The following is a 21154-nucleotide window of genomic DNA, read 5'->3' as shown; positions in this document are numbered from 1 at the left end:
AATTCTAGAAAAACTGGTTATTTAACGTGATTTCACAATTGGTTAAAACATTATGTGCCGAAGTTGTTGATGTGTGCCCATGTCATAGGCTAGAAGATCTATAAAATAATTGTCATCTTCAAATAAAACGAGTTATTGTATAAATCCCTTGTTATTTACTAAATACTTCTACCTTTTAACCAAAATGGTTTATGACAAATTATGGTTCATTAATATTTAATGTCTCCCAGTTCAGCTGTAAAAACATGTAAATTCCAGAACCCCTTTTTTAAAAAAAAAAATCCAAATGCGGGAAAAAATATGCTACGAAATAGCTCTGAAAATTATTAAAAAAATTGTTATTGAAATAACAATTTATAAAGGACATGTAAATCTATGTAATCTTCCTCTTTCTCTCTATGTGCCAACTAAACTACAATTTCCACTACTCCCATGCTCCTGCTAAATCTGAAAAGAACAAAACTGCACAGTTATACCGAAGCTATGTACCAGGCAAGGAGCTGAACGCACCTCCTCGCGGCCAACTTATGTACCAGGCAAGGAGCTGAAGGCACCTCCTCGCGGCCCTGCAGGAACAATCTCCTTCGAAGAGAACCTACACTACTAAAATTTTACAAAGCTGACTCGTAGGCCCAGAAAGTATCAGGATTCGGACAGAAGAGGGAGAGGTCTTGAATTTCTGTGTTTGCTATGTGCCAATTAACGAGTCGAGCTTGAATTAACTTGAATAGCGTTAACAATGTAGGAAATAGCCACCATTTCTCATCGTCCATGCTGTACATATAAGAAACAATTAAAGTAGCATTCAGATACATAATCAACATCTAGAAGATATCATAACGAATGTCTTGCAAACAAGAAAAGCTAAATATGTAAATAGGCAGTCAATGACACAATTTTTGGACAAGTATACAGCTGCAGAGAAATGTTTGGGTAAGTTAAGGACACTCAGTATGCAATGTTATAATCAATCATTCTACCTCATAGAACCCATGCCGGCCTCTTTGGGTGGCTGCGATAAGAAAATTCCATACTGAATTAGACCACATATGAAGGCCACAACCTGCATAAAAAATGCAATTTCAAATTAGTCATTTGCGTGTTTTCAGCACAAATTCTTTTAAAGCTTATTGCTTCAACAAATATAATTCTGTAAACGTCCAGTAAAATATGCAAATACTTCAAGGCTTGAAAAATACATACATCATCAAACCTTCATATAATGTATCATATAGTTGAAGCTACAATTGGCTCGTTGATGACAAAAAGCAGCTAAGAAAGTAAAAAAATTAATTGAAGCATACGACAGATGAGATGTGTTCATTTTAGAGAATTTATGCAAGTTTATCAATTTTATGAATTTTGTTTTCCATACGAAGTTATATCTGCATTACCTATAGGTACATATATATGTGGACACTAACATATGCAATGAGTATTCACATATTTTATTTTTGCAATTTAATATATATTGCTCAAGTCCTCAGAGGCTTTGAGTTGATATATATTAGAAATTTATAGTAGATATAGGTGACAACAAATTTAATCACGTACTGGGTAAACTTACAATGTTTGACAGTGAACTAATGTTCCACAAGGCATAGATACGAAAGAGGGATGCTCTCCTGGGACCTGTACTGAACAACGCATTCAAGCCAGCAGGGAATGGAAAAAGCAATGATAAAGGAAGAACAAGCATGATAGCAAGAAATTTTCCAAGCGAATTCCAAAATGACTGGAGCAATAGGAGGGCGGTCGAAAAAAAGTCAGCCAGAAGAATGATTGTGATCAGCAGCTGCAGGGTATCCTGAAACATAGTACATAAACGTTTAATAAATGAAGATTCTAATAACTTGCATGTTGCAGAGATTTAAAGTACCTGGCGGTCCACAGGTCTGGTAGTTTGCAATAGCAAAGATGGTGAAAAAAGACAATCTTTTCTTAAATCCAATGATTTTAAGGTAGCATCATTTATGAGTCCTCCGTTAGTTCCACAAGTAATTTTTTTCTGACATAATGCATGACTCACATGCAACTGACTTGACTGCGGCTGTACAAGAGTAGCCACGTTCCTCGATGACGGGCTAAGAAGAAAAAACATTGCTTCAATAAGCATTACCTTGAGTGAAATCAGTAAGCAAAACTAAGTTAAAGGACTATGTACTTTGACGAGTGCACAATTGTCCAGTTGAATGTGTACTCTGATGAGTGCACAGGTACTCTTCCGAGTTGCCCATATTACAATATTAACAATAACTAAGACATCCAACGACTATACAACCATGTAACGTAGGGTGAAACTTAAGATATATATGACCCAATAGTCTCAGGTTGCTAATCTTTCATAGTCTGTTCTTCACCAAGCCGGTAAAATAAAACTAGCCTTCAGAAATGACATCTGATGCTTCACAATTCAATTCATCAGAAATAATATAACATCCGTCCCTCCCTCACTTTCCAATCACTAACGCTGTGCTCCCAAGTTTTTTATGAAAGAAGAGAACGGAAGAGAAGAAAAAGGGAAAGAAGAGAAGCAAAAAAAATTCTTTAAGATGTTCCCAAGTTATTTCTTGTAAAGGAGGGAAAATTTTGAAAATATTAATTTGGAGGGAAATATATTGAAAAGTATGCGAGAGCTTCTCCCCAAATCATCCCATTTTTGGGAAGAAACTTTTGGGTGGAAAATTTTGAAAATTTTCTCTCTCAATCTTTTCTCTTCTCTCCTGAAAAAACTGGGGAGCACGACTATGAAGGAAATTATAAAAGTTTCTTTTCCATTCTTTTCTTTTCTCTCCTGATTTTAACTCGGGAGCACATCATAAGAGTCTCAAACACCATTAGCATAAATGTCATTTAATTGTGTTGTTAGATATTGGAAAATTAGGCCATATAACTTTAGGCCTTTATCTGATACTGGAAGTCATTGCAACAGAGCTTTTCAGTGAAATTAGTCCTAAGCTTTTCAGTGTAATATAGGCTAAGATGATTTTTGGTGTGCAGAAAATTATAGCAGGTTATATATGACCTTTTGCATCCTGTAGCACATATATACCTTGGGCAATCCTCACTTTCCAGAAAACCAGATTGGTGGAGACTATGGGAAGAATGATCGCCAACAACTACTAAGATACCCAGCTGGTAGTACCCGCTAGCAGTTGCCTGGAACCATCCAAGCTCAATTTTAACCCCATGAAACTTAAGTTGGGTGTCCCCGTGACTTTTTATCCAATTAATCACAGGTATTAGAGCAGAATGAATCCAGCCATGTCTTACAGTTCTCAACTGCACATTTAGACCAGCCACAAAGCGATTCCACACAGTTGGTGGAACATGCTGAAAAGAAATAATATGGCTCATTAAATAAGAGAATCTGTTCAGATAATAATATATCAAAGTTATTAGACTTTAAGGTACCTGTTTAATTAGATTCGTGAGAAGCGCGTCACTGTGAATATAGTATGGTGACATGTAGCTTCCGTCTCCTCCAAATATTATGCACATTGGGAATCTCTTCTGTATGATTTTTACCATTTCTCGTTGCTTCTCGTCACCACCAAGGAAAAAATCAATGTATGCAACCATCAAGTCTGGAGTCGCCCCGAGCTGCAAGAGTTAACCTTTATATATATGAATCAAAAAATGAACAGATATATTCTTGAGAAAGTTGAAGCTAAAAACAGTGTCCTTAAGAGTGGTCATATATCATTGTTCACTTCATTAGGGAGACATTTTGCAACAAGCATTGGGTATCCATATAGATCACGTCAACCTACATAAGAGTTCTGTAGCGTATAAAGATATATTGTTCAGCCATTAAATAAGTTAGTTCCAAATAAATAATTGAATACAAAGTAAATAGCAGAAACTTCAACATCTAGAATATAAATGAATGCCAGTCAGTTTCAACATTGTTTAGCGTGCACAATTTAAAAGAAAGAAAATATAGAATCTTGATGATTCCATTACTAGACAAAATAAAGTGCCACAGATGATTTTAAAGGAGGCATAGGTGACGTTACAATGAAACAGAAGTCAAACCTTCATTCCTTTGTATAGTGCTCTTGATCGACAGGACTGTAAACATGAATGATCATACTTAGACTTGACATACTCCTGAAGGCAGTGAATTTTATTACGTCGACACCACTGTTTCCAGGACCAAGCACAAGGATATGCCACCACTGTTAGAATGCTGTAAACCGATCCTTCCCACCAATTATATGCAGCAATCGAGTTAATTTCATCGATAAATCTGTTATAAGCATCTTCATATCTGCAGCTCAATAAATGAAAAATAAATACTATGTTACCCGGACTCTTCAATTTTGCCCTTATAATCTGAGTCGGACTCTTCAAACGTAATTTATTGTTATTAATTGTTTCAAACAGGTTTGCTTTCAGCAGGGAAATGAGTTTAGAAAGATGTACTAACAAAAGCCAGTTTGGCTACGAAAATTGAACTATCTTTTTTCCTCAGAAAATTGATAGCTTGGCAGTTTGGATCAAAATTCTATACAACAATAAGTGATTAAGAAGAATTATGTCTTCCTGGGAACAGGCACGATGCAAAGAGAAGCTCATTCAACTATAAAAGTGTTATATGTTGCTAATTCATATTTTTAAAATGAAAAAGTGAGGTTTCTTCATTAGTTATTCTTCTCGGAGCACTTGTCCAAGAATACTAAAAGTTGCGTACGATATATGTTTTTCTCAACTGCAAAAAACAAGTATAGATTTTAAACCTAGTTGCATAAGAAAATATAATAGTAATTTCTTACACTATATCAATGATAGAACTGGGAGGTGAACAAGGAAGATGCCAGGGTTCTCTAAATGTATTTGGGCCCATGAAATACAATCTGTGAACATGAGTCCGAGTTTCGTCAGCTCGGCTTCCTCGGACCTAATCCATTATAACAAAAGCAGAAAAGAGGGCCAAATTACTTTGACATAACAAGAGATAGACGTCTAAGTTATAAACTTTGATAATTAGAAATACCTCCGACAGGGAAAGAAGATGAGGGGAATGTTCATCAGAATTTTCATTCTGATGTGAAAAATCGGATCCAACCAATTTTATTCTCAAAGTATTCAAAGAAGAAGCAAGGAGGACAATAACAGTTGACCAAAGAAGTGCAAAAGGCCATGGTCCTCCAAATGTATACAGGAGCTCCTCGAAAGGTTTATAGCAGTTTGGCATCCTGTACTTGTCAGATATACATCTATAAGGACAGGATGAGTGAACAGCCCCCCCTGCAAACTTGCACTTCACATGTGAGAATATATTATTATAGCTGATACACATACTAAGGATGAACAAAGTGAACAGACAACTAATGCAACACAAAGCATGCAGACTCAGGGAACAAACATATATACTATTATAGCTGATACACATACTAAGGATGAACAAAGTGAACAGACAACTAATGCAACACAAAGCATGCAGATTCAGTGAACAAACATACCTCGAACATATACAAATGATGCACGACCTGGATGGAACACTGCAGAACATGGGGTACAGAGACTTGAATTCGAACCTTCAACGTCTTTATAAGTACCAACAGGGCACTCCTGCACGTGCATTGCATTAAGAAAGAAATTAATATCTCTGCAATTTAACAAGCTCTACAACCAGCCTGTGCACTTGATGATTTGTATGACAATAAGTACAATGGAGAAGATAACTATAGGATAAAGTTTATATAAACATGGATCAGGAAGCAACTTCATCTATTTGTTTTCTGAATTTGGGAGCAAAAAGCATTCATGTATTATGTATAGCAAGTTAATATTTACTTTCATAGAAGTAACAACCATCATACTATAAATAACCCAGTAAATTAACTTTCTTTACAACAAAACATTACATTTATATCTCAATTCATATTAAAAAAATGAAACATTAAAAAACAAAAGGTTACATCGCTGAAGATTTAGTTTTTGTAGATGAATAGCTCCAAAAAGGTCATTAAACAGTTCCCTAGAGTTCTACTCTCACTATTCATAAGTTTAAGAATTTATACTAGAACAAAAAAAAAAGAACAACAATTCTATTGCTAAATGTACTAAAATAAATCAACATAGGCAAACCAGAACGGCAAATAGGAATAGCTAAATTGTTCTTACGTAAAACAAAAGTGAACACAGACAAAGCATGAAAGCAACATGACATTCTTAAATTAATTAATTATGGAAACAAGAACCCGCACTTTAAATAAGCTAAAACTGAATAACAAAGAGATATTAGCTACTGGATGTTCAATCTGCACATGGATATTTGAGGCAATCCACAGATCTTCGGTGTTAATAGTGACAGCACGGAATTGATGAAAAGAGTGCAATTAACTAAGATAGACATACTTCACAATATGTGCCATACAGGCCTTTAGGGCACTTCTTTCCTGTAACAGTGCCTTCCTCTCCTGGAAGCCCGCCGCTATTCCCTGTACCACCTCTGTAGATAATCAAAAATTAGTATATAAGATGAGAACATTAAATTTATTATAAATACAATAGTTGTAGCATAAAAAATTTAAAGTATTATAGTAATAACACTTTATGTACTTTTGTAATTGCAGAAAGTTAATTATGCTTTATACTAACTTCGCCACTATTTTATTTAGCTTTTATTATAATACATAAGCATTAGCTTTACATGATGAGTACTACCAAGATTTTTTAACATCTTGAATTTTTATCTCGAAAATGCTCAACCGAGTTAGCAAACATAAATTTTCTTTTACCGTTGTTTTAGCCCAGTTTAATCTGGGCCAAATTTACAACCTGGCCCCAAAAAAAATGTGAGTGACTGTTGTATTATCTATAAATTATAGTCGAACATAACTAGCGACTCCAAGCTTAACGGGTAGTGTCAATCTCGAAACAAGTCGAGCTGGGTCGAACAACTATGAAACTTTGCTTGAGTTCAAGTGTTTTCTGTTCGAGTTCAAGCTTGATTTCTTATCGAGCTGACCCATCTTATCGAGCTTGTGCACAAAAAACTTGGCTCCTTTACAGCGTTACCTAGCACTTAAAAAATCGTGGGCTTTAGTATCTTAATAAATTGTGTTTTTGCAGATTTTCTTTCTTGTGTGAATGGTTTTGCAATAAATTTCTTTACAAGGTAGCTAAAAAAATAACAAACTGCTCGCAATCAACCTGTCCAAAACTTATCATATTACGATCTAATCATAAAAAATAATTTTTAAAAAAAATAATAGGAAAAAATAATTGCGGGATTCATGATTGTTAGCATACCTACTGTAGACGGTGCCATTAATAGTTGCAAGAGGAACATATCTATCCCCTACATCTATATTAGACCAGTGAAAATGAAGTCGTCCTCCTCCTCCACCACCACCCCCGAGAGGGACACCATTCCCCCCAACAACAGAGATATAAGAGTCCTGCACGAGTTCAAGTGCTTCTATGAAGAGAAGAATTGTTCCACCAGAACCTCCACCAAGTCCGCCAACTGCGCTATCATTGATCTTCTCTAGTGCTTTATCATAACTTTGACCGTCAGCCCTCATTGATCCAGCCATATAAAGCCTCGAAAGAGGCCAAGAATTGGATCCCATTACTGAAATACACATATTAAAAATAATACCGTAACAGTAAATAAGAGTTTGTCTGACATTGGTAAAAGAAATAGCATCCTTACTTTTCAGTTTACAGTCCTAATAATAGCTGATGCTAAATTGTGCTGACAAAAGTAGAGAAGTCAAAATATTTCAGGGCAGCCATCTAAAGGTTCTAAACAATGTTGTTTGTAACCATTGTTCTATTCACTTACATGCTACGGCTAACTCAACTTATTTAATGGCAAACAGATATTAATCATGCAATCTTTTCTTTATTGTTTAATATATATATGAAGGCATTTACAATGTTTTATCATGGAAAGAAGTTTATCAAGTATATATAGGAAGGACTTTATCAAAAGCACCAATTATTTCAATTATCCATCATTTCTCATTATAGTAGTTGTTTGGTTGACGGGAATATATGGGGAAGCAGAAATCTCTAGGGAGTAACATTTTGAGATATTGTTTGGTTAGCAATAATTAGGGAAATGTAAATTCCTTGAAAGTTTGCAGAAATGCTTACCAATCATTCCCCCTCCTGCAACATGGCCATGAGCTACACGAGGACCATCACTTCCACTTCCCAATTCACAAGGAAGATTAGCGCTACCATATGTATTACCTCCTTCACTCACGATCCCATTGTGAACTCCAGATCCCCCCTTCCCCCCGTGACCTGCACCACCACCAGCCCCATTTGAATAGTTTCCTCTCCCAATACCGTTTTTGCAACCTGAAAAATCAACTATATTTAGGCAGTGCCTTTTAAAAAAGAACTTTAAACTGCCTTTAAAAACAACTGTAAACTGCCTTTAAAAACAACTGATAACTTCCATATGCTCAGGGTTAGTAGTTGAATAGTTTCACTTTATGATACATGTGAAATTGCGACTATATTATCTACCCAATTGCCCTAGAGGTAGTGTTTATTTCTAGATCTGTATATCAAGGCAAGAAAAAAAAACAAACATTTTTCATATTAAAATGCTACAATTAGTAGCAACTGTCGGGCATGACTTCATCCTCCAACCCTTCCCCTTAAAAACAGGGCCACCTGATTCTGCTTTTATTTTCAAAAAATTAATACTACGATATTCATATTCTTTACCCTAGCTAAATTTTCAGCTTAGTACAAAAAAGGAAGAATAGATAAAATTTCAGTAGCCAACAGCTATTTTCCTCAACCAGTAGGAAGTCATTATAATCCGAAACTTAAGTAGTTACTGAAATGGAAATTACACGATCAATTGTCTACTGCTACAGAATTATCTTTACATCATATATTCTACATTAATTAGATTTTTTTTACCTAATTCTGATGCAGTGATTGTGCCATTAGTGTCCACATTGACAGTTCTAGCTCGGTGAATGTGAATTATACTTCCCTGTATAATGCCACTTACAAGAATGTCTTCAACACGACATATCTACCAGAAGTTAACAACGATAACAATATGTTAGTTTGTGAAGCAATATAAGCCTCCATAAATATATGTTAAAAGAATTGAAAAAGTAAACATAACAATACACAAACACATATCTATACAATTAACAATTACGCACTTACTTGCAGGGAGAAGGATAGCGTATAATTAAGATGGCAATCATCTGGTGGAGTTACCAAATCTTTCGGACATACCTGACTCCCGCAATGTGATTTGGTTACACTGCATCGGTATGAAAATGTCAAAATTCAAAAATGTTCCGCAAGTAAAAATTATTACTTTCAAGTTTCAACTTAAAGTATATGATCTTTCAACTTATAGTTCAGAACAATAATGAAAGGGGTGGACCAAATGTTTATACTCACACACTCTTACTGTTATCATCATCCAATGGGGCTTGAAGTAATGAACCTGCGCCAATCTGTGAAGTTTGAGACTTGTTAATCATTTTATCCAGACATCAGCTGAAGTGTGCAATACAGTAAAAATGTAACGGATATTACACAGAATCAGAATAAAAGAAAAGTTAATGAACGAATGATAAACTGACATCATTCATTAAGTTCTTATAAACTAGATTAGGCTCAGTATATCTCAAAGCTAAAAGTAAACTTCATCAGCAAGAAATAGAACTGACCAGAGCATATATCACCTTAAAAAGAATAAATGACCCTCCAAGATGATCACCAAAAAAATTCAGTACAGGATACAAAATTATATCGAGTGTTCTGTCCACATACTTCTTTCAGTACGGAACCCAATGTTGCAGATAATGTAAATTAATACAAAATCAAGCAAGAACAAGAAAATTCAAAAATAAAAATGATATATTCAAAGTGGTTTAACCTAGCTGCAAAAAATTACTGGTCTCAGATCTACGAGGGTTATATAGTTACAAGAAAATATTTCCAAAGGAAAAAAACTGGACCGAACTTCCTGCACGGTTGTGCCTTTAGACTCTCTCCGACAATGCAACAGATTATCTGACCAGGCAAACGTCAGACTCCACAGTCCACATACTTAACACTCCACTGAGCAAATTATCCACAGTTCCGAAAAAAATGTTGTGCTTATCATGCTTGCAGCTTGCAAAGCACTTGCTGTACTTAGAAGAGGAAACTAGCAATACAAAAACATGAATTCTGGGTTTTTGAGGGATGACAATTATAAATACACGAGAAGAGAACCCACACATCAAGGCATTTGATATAGGATTCACCTAGGATGGGCTTTTTTTCCTAGATAAATTTTTAATTGTTAATTTACCTCTCTATGTACTTTGACAAACAAGAACTTTTTTGGGCAGGGAAAACCTACACGAAAGAGCTCAGGGTAATGATACTATGATTATATGAACGAATAGTAAAAAATGGTACATACAATGTGCAGGCCTAAAAGGCTAAAACAATAAATCACAAGATGTGCAAGACATAAATACATTTTTTATTCTGCAATCTAATAAATTAGCAGTAAGTGTGTATAGTTTGTGCTATAGAATGAGTTCTAAAATAAAAGACACGTGATCCGTAATGAGACTGCAATCTGACAATTTATTTAGTAGCAAGTACTTAAATAACATGCAGATGAATGTATTAATGAAATCTAAAAACAACCAAAGAACAAAATAAAATTACATACAAAACATGTGCGGGAATAAAACCTAGATGATTTAAAGCAATTTAAGGGCAAAGCATTTTACCCAGTATCGTATGATGAATTAGTATCTACAAGGGAGAAAATGCCTTGCTACTGAGCAAAACGATGGCTCACACAAAAATGCAGGCATTGTACCACCTTGGACATAATATTTTTTTTGCAATAATGATGAAATCTTACAGATACATTATAGAATAGTGACAGGGAAAGTCGTTGAGCTCTGATGACATCACCGGGACCGGTCAGCGTTAGTAGTCCTTGACCATATAAAGCCAAGTTCGCATTTGAACTAACAACAGAATTTCTCTGTAAATGGTAAAGAACTATAGCGTTAACTACTGGAAAAATAAAACTTATACTAATATCTGTTATTGTATCATATGTAGTTATAGTAAATGATCGTACCCTTAGGACAGCAAGGTTTCTAACTTCTAGGACAGAGGAAGTATCAATGTTATCGCCACCATCATTAATTGTGATTTTAGAGTTCCACATGAGTAACACTTTGACAGACATTCGAAATTCACCATAAACCTTAAATCAAAGAGATGGGATGCTTGATATTAGAAGTGGTAGACCCTCAAGCAAATGATGTGTGTGTGTAAATGTGTAGGAAAGGCATGAACTATAAGTCGTACCTTTATAACAGAATCACTCAATGAAAGTTCATCAGCGACAATTTCAAATTCAGAAACCTGAAACTCAGACAATCCAAAGACGAGGATTCCTCCATGAAGCAGGCTAATTTGGCCCCTCACCTAACCAATCAACAGTAGTGAACTATTAATTTCAAGCGATTACTTGCAAAAGGAAGTACAGTATAGGACACAGACGAACATTCCGAGGTTCACCACAAAAGAAAATCTGAAGCCAGATGTTCCTCTTGCTTTAAAAGAACTAAATATGATTACAAGATATACACACAAAAGTAAAGGGAAGACCTACATATTACGAACATCAAATGACCTGAATCAGCTGTAGTCAACTTCAGATCATTTTTCCATCTTAATTCTTCAACGATACTTGAGTTGTGCGGTTTCATGTGTTTAAAGTTTATACATTTAATTTATGAAATATACTCTGCTCTCCAGATCATTTGCAACACAAAATTAATCATTTATTTTACAGCAAGAGTCATTCCTTGTGCAGCTTGTATCATCTCATATAGGTCCAGGTATTTTAGCCAAGAGTTATGATTAGAAGAGACTACAGACTGAGATAAACCATAACATGTGACGGACATCACGGACATCATAAAATTGAATGACTGTAATCCTGAAACTAATATAAATATACCCAAGATGAAACTTTCAGGTATCTCCTTAAGTCGTGAATCATTAGTTCGACAATGATCTCATTATTTTCTAATAAATTTTCACTCCACAAAGCCATAGAAAACTCAGAGTTTTGTTGACAACAATGGATTACTATAGTATTAGCATGAATTCCCCCACTGGCATAAGAATATATTTTAACTAACAGAGATTCTCTTATTACAAAATATTGCAAGGATAGACAAGTAAATAATGAATAAAAACAACCCCAACATTCTGCTAATGAAATCTACTTCAGCAAAAAGTTACACGAGAAGAATTACGTTGGTTTTATTACTATGGGCTACTAAAGATAAAATAGGCTCATTAACCACTGTAAACAAACAATTTAACAAATGATTTTACACATGTAAAAGATTGTGCTTGTGAATGTATGAAGTAAGTAATATGACTTGCTAACCTGAACTCTGCTCCAAAGCAGAGGCAGTAAAGCTTTGGCGTTGTTCTCCACAAAAACATTTAACCATAATGGACTAATAGAAAAATCAAGCAAAGGAGTCTCTGTTTCGGTTGTGAGATTATCGTTTCCAACTCTTAAACTCAATATAGATGCATCAAATAAAGTGCCTGCTGCACCACCATTTGATGGACACCCTAGACTCATGCCACCTGCATTGACAAATAAAATATCATGCATCTTAAAACAAAAAAGGGATAATCACATATGTTTGTGAATGTATGTGCTTGTGTGTGTATAAAAAGAGAGGGGATCTTAGATCCATGGTCTATGTATCCATGGATGATGGATATTATTCGTGACGTATCTCCCTTGTTCATTAAAGATAGACAACAAAGGTTTAAAAAAAATGCCCTAAACAAATTATCATATAAAGTTTTAGAAATTAGTCCTTTAGAATTCTGACAAAGTTCGCGGCCACCCCTCTTTTGCCAAATGAAATTTAATTCAATAATTTACTAAATTTTTTAAAAAGGTAAGAAATTCCACTAATGATTTATTAATGTCTGGAAATGATCAAATCTGGAAGTGAAAAGGAGAAGCCAGTAAGACGTGGAAAATCAGTAAATCACTAACTTCCGTGCACTGATATCAGAACTTTCACAAAGTATCAGATATATGTACAATAAAAAACTACAGGAAATCACTATGGAACATGCTTGTGCTTCAGTGGGTAAAAACGCAAAGAGATGATGGAACACATATGGAAAGAGTGGGAATGACTATTAAAAGAGCAAGATGCACACCCATCACAAAGTGCAAAGCTTAAAGGGATGTAGGAGTGTATTGTCAACTATGTCCTTCCATTAAAGTCTGAAACTGAAGGTTTTATTCAATCTCGGTCATTCATGTTTTCGTGAAATGTAATAGAATAGAGGACTCAAAGAGACCTGCTTTTTAACAGATTTATAAAGACCGGATCAAATCTAGCATATGCAAAATTAAAGTCCCCAACGCTGAAACAGTTAGTGGAGTTGATTGTAGTATGTGGTTAATAAACTACCATATAGCTGCACTGGATATGAAACCTTAAGGATTCGATGAACTTTTTTCAACAAACATATGCAACCAAGTATATATTTAATGGGGCTGGTTCCAGTAGAAACTAAGAACCTTGGTTATATATGTGTTGACCCTTGAGTGCGATGACAAATTAATTATAAACTATGACCCTTTTGTTATATAATATAACATCTAAATAAGTAAAATTTTGTTAACACATATGTAACCAAGATTCAACATATTTGCTAAAATATGATACCACTTTTTTAGATAACTAAACTTACATGTATAACTGAGGTTCGACATGCAAAACTAAGGCAACAATATATGTATTTAACAGTAAGTATATGAATATTTTAACAACGTTAAAAACAAGAAAACCATATTTAACAAGTTAATTTCATATTTCTATACTCTAATTTTGGAACAGTGATAGTTAAAACATAATATAACTTATTTAACTCAAACAAATAAATTTATTTGTAATTTCAGAAAAAATCCGAAGTGCCTATTTGATAAAATTTTCTGTTAAATTAGTCCCTATATATAATCACATGTGTATCTTACTTTAGGAAATCCTTGCACCATTCGATATCGAGATCAGTGTTCTAAAAATTGCTAGGCACCTGGGCAAGTCTAATCTGTGTCGGTGACTTCAAGTGTGTAATCCGTTAGGCAATCAATTAAAAAAATTATTCAGATGTACTTTTCTTATTCTATTAAAAAAAATTAACCACTGTCTACTCTTAATATCTTTACGCCCACTTCCAATTCTTCCAAAGGAACATCTAACTAGCCACTTTTAAAATTATCCAGGTTTAAACTTTAATCATTAAGAAATTTTTCGTGCCACTAACATTCATCGGACTTCGTCTTCTTTTGGTTAGTAGGTGGGGATGCAACTAAAATGCCATAATATATGGCATGTAAATCAGAAGGTTACAATGACAAAACAATTATGCACCTACTGCAGAATTTGTTGGTTTATTATGTGAAATATATCGCAAACGCAAAAAAGTAATTAAAAGAATAAGAAGGACTATGCCTAGGATGAGATAATAGAGGGCCTGTGTCTATGGTGAGATATAAGAAGGCTTATGACTAGGGTGAAAAAACGAGTATGGTAAAATTCTACCTTTCTTTTTACAAGACCAATCCATAACATTTTAAAAATGTTAAATTCAAATATTTATTTAAAAATATTTTCGGTTGAAAAGAATTCCTTGAGTAATGACTTTCTTTAAGTTTAAACAAGCTTAAAGCAGGTAAATACATGTTAAAGACATGACATTAGATATAACCCCCACAAGTATAAATACAAACCATGCACAGTGAATTTGACTTCTTCTCCATCGTTGTACCCATGGACTGATATTCTTCCACCTCCTCCTCCAGCCCATCCCCTCCCACCAGCTGCACTTATGATACCAAAGCCCTTCCTATCCAGCGAAAGCAACATGCATATCTTAAGAGCATACTTTTTTTTTATTGGAAACTTATAGAAAATACAATACTAGACGAACACTAAGTTAAATTATAAAATATTTACAAGAAATCAAGCTAAGAACAGGTAAAGAAGAAAAAAAACTTACTGAAAGCCATTGCAGAATAATAAACCTAATCTGATACGAGAAATGAGTAATAATATACGAGTCAAAGAGGACGATTCGAGTACACTTTGCACTTGTGAAAAATCGGGCTTTAGGCATTGGATTGTATCGGGGTATTAAGCTCTGAGCAGGTCGGAAGTGTCAGAAAACATTACATTACAACATGATGGGAGCCTCTTCGACAATCTATATACTCAAGTCTAGGCATTGCATGTGTGGATATGAAAGCTATGATCTCACAGGAAGTGTGGGAAGTAAGTAATACATTAAAAGAATGATGGATCTAACTATATAAAGATGGAATGTGTAAAGGTAAAATCTCAAATCGAGTTGAAAATTTGCACTGGTGTCGAGCATAAGAAGGGATAAAGGTAACACATCTCAGATTGAGAAACTAGATAAACATGAAAACATTCATAAGGTTAGACCTGCTATAAATATTGAACAAAAACAACCAGAACTTTAGGACTGACTCGTTCTGAGTTTAACATTCTAAGGACTTCAGTACCTCACACAATTCAGATTGGACAATCATGCAATAATAAAGAAATTAAGCCAGGTGACGATAAAAAATATATACACGGGAAACAATTGTGTAATTTAAAGGGAAACACACGAGCAAGGATTACCCAATACACACACGTAATGATGCACACAGAAATCAGTGCTACACTGCTGCAACAGTGTTGGTAAGTTTAAAATGAGTATTTTCGAGTCTACGATGTGTTAACTAAAACACCTTTGTATCAACACCAACACTGACCTGAAAGACACACGAATAGTACACTAATAGCAAATAAACAACTTCTCCAAACAATCATGATGTACTCACAGTTTATTGGCATGCACTATTATGCTTCCACCAGATCCTCCTCCGCCTTCAGATCCCCCGTCCCCTCCTTCAGCCATTACAGACCCATTTAAATATATAATGTCTCCTCCGACAAGGTTAACACGTCCACCACCACTTCCTCCAAACTGATGTTCAGCAGACATACCACCCCCCTTACTACCATAACTCCATGGCTTGGACAATGTAGACCAAGCATAAACATCACCACCCCAATATTTTGTGTCATTGCTTTTCAGACAGGAAGCACCTCGCCCACCATGCCCTCCACCATCTCTGTCATAGCTGCTTGGTGTGCCCCTACTTCGAGGTGGTGGTGATCCACCCAAAGAAGTTGTATTAATAAGAGAATCAGGCTCAAAACTCAGACTCGCAGCTGAGAAAATTACAGAACCAGCAACAATTGATGCGTATTGACCCACTTTGACATTGCCAGTTAAATTGAAACTTATTATACATCCTTCTACGGGACAAATGACAGAAACATGAGGAAGTATCTCGAGGTTCCCATGACCAACTACATAAAGGTCAGTATTTATATGCAGGTTCGCATTCAGCAAGCAGGTGGTGTCAAACGATCCGACACCTTGCAAGTCTTCGCAAGATACCAAGCCACTCAATGGAGATAAGTACTTTGGTGGCTTACTATACAAATCACCAAATTCAGACTCAGCAGAAATGCTTCCATACTGTGCTGAACTAAGACACCAAACCAATGCAAAGACATATGCAGCTGAAATACACCAGCAAATGTTGTTATAACTCCGAACAGGACACATTACCGCTTACAGAAACTGAATGTTATAGATCCTTCTACACCACAGACGACTGCCACAGATCAGCTAAAAGGCTAGTAGAACTGTCCAAAACATTAATATTGTTGGCCAACAGTAGTAGGATTGGCCAAACAAGTAGTGGTCACTTAAACTTGGAGCTGCATTAAACCGTCTTCATCACATCTTCAATTATTGCGAACCAAGATTTTCCTAACGCAGCCTCCTGATATGTTGTATGCACAAAATATCCTGCAACCAATTTTTTAAAAAAAATATATAAATCTGTTACTTCCAGAAAGAAGCAATATATACCAGGTGTCACTCTCACCGTATGTATGCAAGTACAAATTTAAAGTGAGATGACAAGGAAAAAAAATAACATACAGTTACAAATTACCGATTACCAGAAGGTGACCAAAAACAACCAAAAATATACCTCCTCTACTGTCAAATGCAAGCCTTGTTTGTCTAATTTTAACATGTGATGATTTTCCAATAACATGTGTACCCAAAAAAATACAACTACATTTTTAACATAATACTCGATGACAACATTGACACATAACTCCAAATATTTTCCAACTAAAATTCCGCAAACCGAAGAAATCAATAGAAACATTTTGAGCCCGTGGGGTTTACCTAGTGCGCACCCGCGGCTGCGGGTTCCCTACGATTTAAAAAAACATTTACGAAAATATACATAGTCCTCGACAGGCCTAAATAGGCATCAAACGGGACTTTCTGATAGAGGTAAAGCTATAATCAAATTGATCAGCAAGTACTACCAACCCAAAATGGACTACAATCCACTGATTAAACTTTAAACCAAGTCTAATACATTTCCTCGTAACTTAAAATTCCATTAGTACCCCTCGAATACTATTTTGCCAATTCTAATACATTTTAAAATTTCATTAGCACACGTAAAACTACAACTTATCGAGTATTTAAATTTCTACAATTAACAATTTCCAACTACAACTTATCGAGAATTTTAAATTTCTTTAAAATTAACAATTTCCAACTACATGTTATCGAGTAGTTAAATTTCTACAATTAACAATTTCCAACTACAACTTATCGAGATTTTTAAATTTCTTCAATTAACAATTTCCAACACCTTATCGAGTATTTAAATTTCTGCAATTAACGACTTCCAACCGTAAAAAGTTAAACCGAAAAATCTCACTAGGCAAATTACACAGAAGTTAACTCGCCCGCGGTTAAAAAAAATTACCGACAGCACCAAAAACATAACTAAATTTCGCTATGATCACACACACAAACACACATAAAAACAAGTTTAATTCTGCTATGATCATGTAAAAAAACTCAAAACAAACACATATAAAAGATAAAAACACATTAATATCCTTACAAATATGAATTTACGTGGAGGAAATGAGAAAGCTTACGAGCAACGAAGGAGAGAACTGAAGGTGAATTTGAAGTTTCTCAACAAATTATATATGTATGTGAAATAAAATAATAATATATTATTTGTTTTATTATGTATGTAAATTTATGTGTTGGGAAGTGAAGTGAAGAGAAGCGTGAGAGAGAGGCTGTTAAACAGAGTTCAACTTATATAAGCTTTGCCTTGCTGGACCGCACCGTTTTACATGTGTCTATACCTCGTACCTTTGTGTCTATCTATATTCTATGCTGTTTCCTGTTTTGATTTTAGTTTTTATATTTATAAAATGAAATCGATTTTGTTCTTTTGTGGGTCCCAGGTCCTCGCCCGAACAAACGATTGAATGAATTATTTCTTGGTAATTGTACAAACGATTGAAGTAATTATTTATTACCGAAAAATTTGTACACGTATATCGATATGATATTGTTATATTTAACTTTTAGATTTTTAGCTTTTGGTATATTTTTTGAATGTTATCTTAGAGTTTTTCGTAAATGATTGAAGAAGTCATTTTTCGTAAATAACTCATCGTATCGTAGAAATAATCGAAAAAATTATTTCTCGTCGAAAAATTTACACGCGTAGACATTATCTTGTTTTATTTTATAGGTTTTGAGATTTTTCATATGTATGAAAGTTACCTTTCAATTCAGATGGGCGCCTTTTTATTAAAAACTATGAATATCTTTTTTACTGTTTTCTATTAATATTAGATGTTTTAGTAATTTGACTATTTTAACATTTATTTTATTTTATTAGTTTATGATATAATGTAATTGTCTAAAATAACAAATAAGTTTAAATATATAACGGCTGCAATTAAATCATGACCCAATCTCGTATGGTAAAAATATAAATTAATTAAACTTCAATTTATAACATTAGAATTGAATTAAAAATAAGGGACAAGTTATGTCGATTTATCGGGTTAGTCAGCTTTTGTTCAGTTACAAACAATGCAGGTCCGAAAGGGAATATAACGGGTCATGGGTCAAATCGGCTTCTTGGACTTATACAAAGTGCAATATAAAGTCCAATCAACATACGGCCCATCTCCTCACGATATTACTAGATCCAGCCCAAAATTAACACCTCACACCTCTCCTGTGACTGCAAAACAACAAACAGAATAAAAGATTAATGTATACCCCCCTTGTGTTTTGTTTTAATTGTCTTTTTAGACATTCTCAAGATGCATTTAAGATATATTGATTATGTTCACATCTTAAATTTTGGTGGTTTTGAGCTTTAATTAGGTCATCAAGTATAGTGGTTAACTCCTTCTGTCATGTAAGTTTAAAATTCTCTCCATTTCATGTGGGAGCTTTGTTTTCTCTCCATATTCATAAGAGATTAAGAATATTGTGGGAGCTTAGGTCCCGTCATTATGGAAAATGAAGATGAGATTGGGCAGGGGATGAGAAATCTAGCCATCGAGGAGGAGGAGAATGATGCGTTTGTGCTGGATGGAGATGTTGATGAGAGTGTGAATAAGTATGATCTTTGCCTTGTAGGACGTCTGCTTACAGAGAAGAGTGTCAACTTCAGAGCCATGAAATCCAAGATTGCAGATGTCTGGAGACCAACAATGGGGTTGAATGTTAAGGATCTGGAATCAAGCTTATATCTATTTCAGTTCTACAGGAAGGAAGACATGCATTGGGTGGAGAAAGGAGGGCCATGGTCTTTTGATAATGCGATGATAGCATTAGAAAGAGTAGCTACAGGGGTCAATCCGGCACATGTCAAACCATGGTACTTGAATATATGGATACAAATTTACAATCTCCCAGTAGGTTATATGGTGGAATCCGTGGGCAAACAGCTTGGGAATTTCTTTGGAGTTTTTCTAGAATACGACACGAAGAACAACACATCCATCTGGAGGGATTATATGAGAGTAAGGATCAAGATTGATGTACGTAAACCTCTGAAGAGAAAGAAGAAGATAGTAAAGAAGGATGGAAAGGAGTTTGTGGTCGAGTGTAAGTATGAAAGGTTGGGTGAGTTTTGTTTCACATGTGGTTTGGTGAGCCATACTGATCGTTTCTGCAGAAGCTCTATGAACAATGACAATGAGGTGGTGGTGAAGGACTGGGGTAGCTGGCTCAGGGCACCATCGCGTAAGGTGGCAGGGCAGTCCCAAAGCAAATGGCTAAGGGAGGAGAATGATGACACGTGGGAGGCCAGGATTGGAGGGGAGGGCAATCAGCAGAATTTTTCGGGGGAAGGTGGTTCAAGAAAAGGAAAGGAGATAAGGGTGATGAGAGATTGTAGGATGGTGATTGTAACTGACTCCCGTGAAAGTAGCAAGTATTCAAAAAAAGATACTGGTGCTAATTTAAAGGGATTTATAACTACGTCAAATATGCTATATGAGCAGATAGAGGATGAGAATGAAAGCCTTCAGTTAGAAGACCGTAAACGTAGGAGAGGTGGTGGGCTTGAGTTGGGCCATATGGAAGTGGATTTGGGCCTTCAGAATACAAATTTTCAGATTAATCAGGTTACTATAGACTCTGGTATTTCTCGTGAGGATTTATCAGTATCTGCAAAAACTAGTCCGGCTGAGCTTGCAATGCAAGCCAGCCAACAACAATGAATGCCATTGGTTGGAACTGTCGAGGTGTGGGCTCATCTCGCACAGTTCGTGTGTTGAAGGAGATGTTAAAATCTCATAAGCCTGATTTTTTATTTTTGTCTGAAACGTTAGCTGATAAAAAAAGGATTGAAGTTATTGCTTTAAAGCTCGGTTTTGTGAATTTTTATTCTATTGATAAGCAAGGTAGAGGAGGGGGGTTAGCAGTTTTCTGGAAGGTGAATATGTTATGTGAGGTTATAGCAGCATCTCAAAATCACATTGACATAAAAGTTACGGAGAGAAGTGGTAGTGATTGGCGTCTAACTTGTTTCTACGGTTTTCCTGAAAGAGAAAGAAGGCAAGCTTCTTGGGACCTTATTCGATCTCTTGCAGCTAGTTCGCAGCTGTCATGGTGCATTTTAGGGGACTTT

At 35.2% G+C, this 21154-nt stretch overlaps 1 protein-coding gene across 2 annotated transcripts; it reads right to left on the bottom strand.

The window, feature by feature from the left end:
• Positions 1-301: 301 nt before the first annotated feature.
• On the bottom strand, positions 302-18264 carry LOC141670433 (uncharacterized). 2 transcript variants are annotated; one of them, XM_074476266.1, is made up of 23 exons: positions 18138-18264; positions 15929-16971; positions 14810-14925; positions 12428-12636; positions 11332-11451; positions 11099-11227; positions 10874-10999; positions 9403-9458; positions 9160-9259; positions 8902-9019; positions 8116-8325; positions 7264-7588; positions 6367-6460; positions 5469-5577; positions 5000-5253; positions 4779-4903; positions 4039-4273; positions 3415-3603; positions 3053-3333; positions 1880-2084; positions 1568-1807; positions 981-1063; positions 302-774 (listed from the first exon to the last, which is right to left on the bottom strand). In XM_074476266.1, exons 2-23 carry the CDS (start codon positions 16723-16725, stop codon positions 612-614), a joined length of 4284 nt encoding a protein of 1427 aa, XP_074332367.1. In that variant the 5' UTR covers positions 16726-16971; positions 18138-18264; the 3' UTR covers positions 302-611. The 2 variants fall into 2 exon arrangements, with proteins under 2 accessions (XP_074332367.1, XP_074332368.1); XM_074476267.1 differs by having other exon boundaries at positions 18101-18192.
• Positions 18265-21154: the final 2890 nt, after the last annotated feature.

This window comes from Apium graveolens, chromosome 7, assembly GCF_009905375.1.
Source record: "Apium graveolens cultivar Ventura chromosome 7, ASM990537v1, whole genome shotgun sequence".
NCBI lineage: Eukaryota > Viridiplantae > Streptophyta > Magnoliopsida > Apiales > Apiaceae > Apium > Apium graveolens.
Note: the sequence above shows the minus strand (reverse complement) of the source record. Positions and strands in the feature narration are given on the sequence as shown.